The following is a 7,571-nucleotide window of genomic DNA, read 5'->3' on the forward strand; positions in this document are numbered from 1 at the left end:
TACGCGCTTTAGCCTACGATAGACATCGGATTATTAATATTAAATTAATGTATTTTATTTAGTTTACAACTAAATAAACTAAAACTGTAGAACTGCATTAATATTTATTGTTATTTACATTGTTATTTATAAGTTCGTTTCAGTGTCAGTCAGACACTTTTTATTCTTTGCTTTTGTTAAATAATTCAAGTTGAGGTTTTTTAAAGTCAGCCCAGACAGCTGAAAATATACTGCGCAAATCAATTAAGCAGAGAAGTCCGTGAAAGGGCGTGGCTTCCAACTATAATTGTATATAGTTTTAATTAAATAAGGTGGATAATTTCTGTTGAGCTGCCTGTTAGTGACGCTGAAAGTGCAAATAATAAAATAATGCAAACCAACAGGAATCCTTGCTTTTTTATGTGGGTAGGGCTCCTTATTAGTTATTGAAACGGGCCACCAGATGTTAAGGTCGCCTCTGGTCCTTCCCATTCACTTATATGGCGAATCGTTTCGTGTCGTTTTATTTATTGGTTTCTCGTTTGTTTTCTGTTTTTTAAACCATTTTCGCTTGGGTTTAGTAAAAAACAAAAAACAGAAAACAAATGAGAAACCAATAAATAAAACGACACGAAACGATTCGCAACATAACTGAATGGGAAGGACTGGCGTATCATTTGCACCTACTGGAAAAGCGGAATCACACTGCGTGTCATAAGATTTTTTTTAAACATTTATAGTCATTTTGTATTACAAACGCTTTTGTAATTTGACTAATGCTGTTAAGGAATGTAATGTAAACATAAATGTATTATAAAGTTAATCTGTGCAAACAGAATTTAATATTTGCCTTTTGTTTTACTTATTTTAAAGGTTCAAAGATATTTGAAGCAGTTTACAAATGAACCCCCCCCCCAGAGTTTAGACTCCACCTCTCTCAGGTCTGCAAGTTTCTGGGCGGGGCTGATGGTGGGCATAAAAGATGAGACAGAAGTTCAGTTACCAATTTTTCTACTTCTAGAGAAGGTCTTCGAACTCAATTGAGGATTTCCCTTGTTTCCTTGCTGTTCATTTTAACACATTCTTTAAATCTTTAAGAATGGCTTCTCAAGGGTAAGTCAACCAGAATTTAAATCTAACTGTAGGCTATTTGAGGGCGCATTTATACTATCCAAACCGCGCTCGTTTGACCCCCAGAGACTGGTTCGTTTGACTAGTGTACTCTTTACTTCACCGGGCACGGTTTGGTTAATCGTGGCCTTGTAAACTTGCAGAGATGGGTTGGAGGGTCGGTTGGGCTCAGGCGCGGAACTTGAACTGTGATCGCGGAACGCAAATCGCGCCACGACCACTCACCTTCATCTGCCATTCTAGAAACCTTCTGATACGCGCAATATGGTTACGTAAATCTATCTGATACACAAGCGACAGACCAATTAGCAATATGATGGTATGAGAGGGATGTGTGTCATCGCGCACCAAACTACTCCGAATAAAAAAACACAAACTTAACATTACGATGGGTTCCACTGTTAAGAGAGCGTCTTACTTCCTGCTGTGTTTAAAACAATCTCATTTTAATGATGAAAGCGCGCCCAGGCTCGGATCATTAAAGTACAGTGTGAGTGCGTGCATCTGGGGGAGTATGGAGGGTTTGGGTTGGATAGAGAGTGAGCCCTGAATCTGCAGAAAGTCTTGGGTAAAATAATTTCTCCCTTCATTAAGCATTTGCTTAAAAAGCTAAGAGCTTTTTCTTTATAATAATAACTTTGTATATAATAAAATAATAAGTCGATGTTTAGGGATAAGCAGGGTTGTGTTTATTTTATTTTATCTGGACTTAAACATAAGAAACCCATACAAAGTATGTGAGCCATCAATTCTGATGGTGCTTCAGTGATTATGCAAATACCCGTAAACCGAGCCATTAATGACTTAAAAATTTAAACGTGATGACTGGCTAACAGCCCCATTAAATTGAAAATTAATGAACATTATCTCCTACTTTTTGGGACAGTTGCAAAACATTCTCTTAGAAAAAGTTTTTTTAATAAATAATCTCTTTATTTTGTTCCAGAACTCACAAGAACAGACATTACTTGCTGTGTCCCATCTGTAAGAAGACCCAGGCCACTCTGTCGGTCCATCTACGCAGGGTCTGCATGAAGAAAGCTACACCAAAGGCCATCACAAATGTGGTGGAAAAGGCTAAGTCAGACGTCCTGGAGATTCTGCAGTGTGGCAGGATCTTTAGCTATGGCCACCTTCATAGGATTTTCAATTATCCAGATTCACTCAACAGGTTGGTGAAAAAGCTTTTTCGTCTTTTTTAAACATTATTTCTTGCTGTCTCTGTCAGGGAATCAGTATGTTTTAATCTTTAAAGGCTGATTGAGGAACTGGAGCAACGCCACATGGTGGTGACAGATGTTCATCCACCGCTGAAAAACACTGACACCAATGTCAGGCCTTCCACCAGCACAACCACAAAACCAGCATTGACACAAGAGACACCTGAGGAGGTCTGCAGTGATGAGAGCTCTCCATGGTGAGAATCTTGATTGTACAGCGTCAGCCATTCGGTTTGTTTTGGTTTGCGAGTTACATGAATCACAATAAGCATTATTATAGCAAAATGTGTTTTCTTCATTACAGTGACACAGACACTAATCCCAGGATGCTCATGGCAGAAAAAGGCCTTTACAAAAAGCACTCTCTGAACGATTCACTGCTGAAGGACTTTGGCACACACCTGGAGAAAGACCTCCACAATGAGAATTTCAAACAAGAGGTACAATTAAAACATTGTGTTTAAAACTTTATGTAGAAAGATTAGCTTAAATGTTGAGCATATGGTAATTTTAAATGCTTGTCTCTCTTTTCAGGTTGAAAACGTGGCCAGGTTCCTGTATTACATGAACCCAAAGGAGCCATGCCTTCTTTTCGTCAGGAACAGGCCAAAAACCAAACAGTACCTCCGTGACCTCTCTGAGGCCAAGCTGACCAAATCAACTCAGCTCAACTACCTCAAGAGCCTGAAAAGGTTGGCATTTTATATATTTTTGTTATTTATATTTAACCACAGTTGAGTACAGCACAATTTCATTGGGTTAAATACATGTGAATACTTGTACTTCCTCTGACAGATTCCTCACGTACCACACCATGAACACCAACCTGGAGTATGAAGATGAGAGGCTGCACGATGAATGCACATTATTCATTGAATACATTGGGTCTCTGCAGAAGAAATGCTCTGACGAAGAGATCACCCAAAAGAGGTATGTACCATTCCCTTCAAATGGATTACACTACATATACGTGAGCACTGTGACAAGCAATACTGTCAGAGGCGTCATGCCCATTCAAACTGAGGGGGCACGTGCCCCCTTGGTTTTTTTTGAGCCAATGGATTTTGCATCCAACCTCAAAATAAGCGTCCATTAACCTGTTATTTGACTTTTAATCTTAATATGCACAATATTATACATTCTGTGCTGCATCCTTGTCACTTTTCGGAGATTTTCGCCGTTTTGATAGTGTTTTGATTATGTTACATTACTTTTATTCTGGCGGCAGCTGGCGCTGCAGTCAGCGCGCAGTTGCAGACGTCATCAGCGTCTGGGCGCGCTCACGAGCTCTCTGCTGTTGCTGGCTTGCTGCTGCATTTGGCTATCTGAGGAATTAAAACGTGTTAGAAACGCTCACAACATTTCCAAACCCCAGTACGGTAATGTGGAGTTAACCTCCTCTGTGTAGAAAATGTATGGTTTTAAATGTGACCGTCTCAATGTTATATTAGTAGAGATTCATCTTCTTGGCACAACGCCAAAGTTCGCCAGAGTTCACGCGGGCGCGGAATCTCACATGCTCACATGAGGTCAAATTTAATGCAAAAATCCGTTCCTCTAATAATTTTATCTAAACATATTTTTTAAAATCATTATTGAACATTAAAATCAATCACGTGGCTACAGCTTATGTCATTTTCGTTGTTTATATACTTTATGGATTTAAAATTACATAAATTTGATATGATAATGTAGTTGTTGTGCAAAATTCATTAATGACACAATTAAACAAGCCATTAAGACATGCCGTTTCAGATGTAAATATGATGCAAATGTGTCATTATTCCGATTGAATAGTATTTGATATTAAAGTTAGTCATCACTCTTATTTTGGAGGTTTTTGCATGAAAGCAGGGGTTTTCAGATTGTTAGAAATGTAAGTGCCATGGAAAAGACTGAAAGCTCTAAAATATTTCGTTTGATGTCTGTGTATGCACAAATTTCTGTGAGCTGTTGACACTGTGCCCCCTTAAAAAAAAATGGTGCATGACGCCCCTGAATACTGTGATTTGGTAATACATTCAAACATTTTCTTAGGAATGACATATTGATTCAGGAGAATTCACTGACACCACGAGACTGCTGGGCTGTGTTGCTGAGAGCCAAGAAAGACTTTATGGTAGTAATGGATAAGATCTTTCCAAAGATGAAGACCACACCGGAGTTGTCAGAGTGTGCATTTGTGGTGTATTACCTTGAGGCACTGATGATTCTTAAATATCTCCAGCGACCAGGCGTGGTGGAGCACATGACAGTGAGTATTACTGCAGTCTTTACTGTTAGAAAATTGACTTTTTACCTTTTCCACCATTACTGATTACTTATTAATTGTTGTTTTGTGCAGGTGAAGGAGTGGAGAAATAGACAGCGTGATGAGTCTGGTGTCGTTGTGAGTGTTAAAGAGCACAAGAGAGCATCGTTTTATAAGATAGCCTCATTTGTCCTTACCCAGGAGGAGGAGTTGGTAAGTTCATCAAATTAAGTTAGATTTAACAAACATGTCCTTTCAGTACTAAAACTAACTAAAAGCAGGAATTAATCTGTGTTCCTGTTTTTACTTTTCCAACAGTGGTTTGACCTGTACTTTAAGCATTTAAGGCCTAAACTCCTGACCTTCAAGAAGGGTAAGAGGACACGGGACAATGTAGAGGCAGAAGACAGATTTTTTGTCTCCACCTCAGGGAAGCCAATTTACAATGCGTCCAATGATCTCAACCGTCTTCACTCTAAGTAAGCTAACCATTATGATTCATTTCCTATATGCACTTCTATTAATACTGTAGCTATATCTGAAATGTAATATTAATATACTGTTTAACCTTGAATTTTAGATACCGACTGCAGTCTGTGACCAGCCAAATGGCCCGAAAAGTCTTTGAGGCCGCTGCTAAGCCTTCATGTGAGCATAACAGTATGAAACGTTCACTACAAAACCTCATCTGCAAGATGGCCGGTGACTTAAGGTAAGCATGCTTTTATATTTACTGTGTTTGTCAAGCAATCAGCATTTCGTCATCATATTCAAACTCATCGTAAGCTATATCAAGTGCACAGTGATCACTGACTGAATTTTTTATTTAGTGATGGAGATTATATCTCACCTACTGTCTGTGAAAATGAACGTGATTCTGTTTGCGGGCGCAATCCTCTGATGGACGTGCAGGCAGCATACAACACATTGCTCCAAACACACCCGGTGACGCTGGACGGGCAAGTGCCAGATAAGGAGGTGCGCATGCTAACGTCGCCTACATTTCAAAGGCAGCTCTACGAACGTTGGCTGAAGGCACAAATGAAACTGCGTGTGCGGCACGTCATCTGTAAGTCTTTTTTAATTGTTATTGAAATGAATGATGCTGTGTATGTACATCATTCAAAGTTGTCAGTTAGAGTAAATTATTCTCATTCTTGCAGCACACTTTGGCCGCCGCCTTCCTTCTGAGAACCGAGTCAGTTCCTGGATCGTGAAGCAGGACTGGAAGAGTAACATCCCCACCCCTGCTCGCATCATCAACGAATGGAAGCCCTCAGGATTGGTGGAAACAGTGATGGACCTCAAAAGCATCCGGAGGCTCGTCCGCAGTCAGAAGTGGAAAGGACTCGCAATCGCAGACATTGAAGATAAAGGCAAGGGTATCATTGTGACCCGCTGTTTTCAGGCAGGAGAGGTGGTCTGTGATTACCACGGACGGGTCGTCACAGCCAAAGAGGGCCAGCAGATCCATCGTAACACCAGTGAGGACGAAACTGGCTATATGTTCTTCTACGAGAACAGCAAGGACCAGAACATGTGCATTGACGCACATTTGGCTTTCTGTGAGTGCCACCAGGACAAGGAGACTTTTGGCCGCCTTATCAATCACTCTAGGAAACGTGCCAACTTATGGCCCAGGGTCTACACTGTGGAGTCTGATGGGGAGGAAAGGGATGTTATCCTTTTCATAGCATCCAGGAACATTGATGTGAGTGAAGAACTGCTTTTTGACTATGGCGTGCAGAAGAAGTCCTTTAGAGGAGAGGGCTTAGACCTCTTTTGGCTGTGAATCCTGTGCTTGATATTGTTTGTCATCTCCATCACATTGTGCAAATGTCGCTTTGAGTGTCTTATTGCATAAAGTGTAGCAAACACTGCACCTTAATAATAATCTACATGCTCCATTATTCATCTGCACTAGCACACATCATTATGTGTACAATACATGTGTATATAGGTATAGTTTTTATTTTTATGTTTTGTATATTGTGTGCTTTTGTGTATAATGTGGATGTCTGCTAAAGTATGCCCAATGTCCAATGTGTACTGCGTGTATTCCATACTCTCAACATTGTTATCTTTTAGCATGTATAATTAAATCTGCTGTCTGTTGGTGATGTATAACAATAAAAGTGCCTATGTTAAATTGGAGTGCTACTGTCTTAATGTATTAAAACCGAGCCAGAGAAGGTTCAGGATCGTTTTGCACACATATTAAACGTTCAGGTATCATGATCTTATTAATTATAATAATACAATAATCAATATTAATAATAGGTACAGTATTACCTTGTGCCAAGTTCCCCCAATCCACCCCTTATGGCCCTGATGTAGTACATAGTGAATGAGGAATTAGTGGTCAGGTTAACACAATATTGTTTTTTAAAGTTTCACGTTAAGATTGCTATGACAGTTTCTTAACACAACAACACACTGGCAAAAACAGTCAGACTGGCAAAACAGTTAATATCATGCCCAAAATCACACATTGTAACCTAAACTAAACTAAACTCTCACACTGTTTACCAAAACACTGCAACATGTATCATGAACGAGTTATTTCATATCATCAACCCATGTTTTTTTTCAACAGAAACATTTAGTCCATGAAAACACAAACACTAATAGATTTAATATGTGTCAGGTCTGTCCTTATAAACAATATTTTGTATTGATTATGGGCAGAATTGCTGAAGTAAAAAAAAAAATTATGATGAGGAGGAGAAAAGAGAGGGAAGCATGAAGTTTGATCCTGTCGTCTATTTTAGAGAAGAGCAAACGGATTGAATTAAAAACCCACAACAATAAAAAAACAAAAACATACAAAAATGTATACTCATTCTTTAATAATAAAAATAATAACAAATTATATTTCTAGTTGTTCAGGGTTTCCCGATAACGTTGTGTCTTAGCACGCTACGGAGACTCTTAAGTTAAACCTTAACTATAGGTACAGTGCCGGCGCCAGCCGAACGCTGATGAGGGGG

The 7,571-nt window shown here is 39.3% G+C and overlaps 1 protein-coding gene across 2 annotated transcripts; it reads left to right on the forward strand.

The window, feature by feature from the left end:
• The first annotated feature begins 698 nt into the window (after positions 1–698).
• On the forward strand, positions 699–6,717 carry LOC135785537 (uncharacterized). 2 transcript variants are annotated; one of them, XM_065295008.2, is made up of 12 exons: positions 699–1,092; positions 2,057–2,281; positions 2,366–2,527; positions 2,635–2,770; positions 2,865–3,022; positions 3,126–3,260; positions 4,368–4,584; positions 4,675–4,794; positions 4,900–5,060; positions 5,162–5,293; positions 5,412–5,650; positions 5,745–6,717. In XM_065295008.2, the coding sequence occupies exons 1-12, from the start codon at positions 1,079–1,081 to the stop codon at positions 6,371–6,373; spliced, it is 2,328 nt and encodes a 775-aa protein (XP_065151080.2). In that variant the 5' UTR covers positions 699–1,078; the 3' UTR covers positions 6,374–6,717. The 2 variants fall into 2 exon arrangements, with proteins under 2 accessions (XP_065151080.2, XP_065151081.2); XM_065295009.2 differs by lacking the exon at positions 2,366–2,527 and having other exon boundaries at positions 701–1,092.
• The last annotated feature ends 854 nt before the right edge of the window (positions 6,718–7,571 follow it).

The sequence above is a fragment of the Paramisgurnus dabryanus genome, chromosome 22 (genome assembly GCF_030506205.2).
Source record: "Paramisgurnus dabryanus chromosome 22, PD_genome_1.1, whole genome shotgun sequence".
Classification (NCBI taxonomy): Eukaryota; Metazoa; Chordata; class Actinopteri; order Cypriniformes; family Cobitidae; genus Paramisgurnus; species Paramisgurnus dabryanus.

Bases quoted from the DNA above. Each gene is read 5' to 3' on its own strand.
- LOC135785537 (XM_065295008.2), top strand. The intron at 2,528-2,634 runs GTGAGAATCTTG...TCTTCATTACAG, and splicing joins AGTGATGAGAGCTCTCCATG to TGACACAGACACTAATCCCA. The intron at 4,795-4,899 runs GTAAGTTCATCA...CTTTTCCAACAG, and splicing joins TTACCCAGGAGGAGGAGTTG to TGGTTTGACCTGTACTTTAA.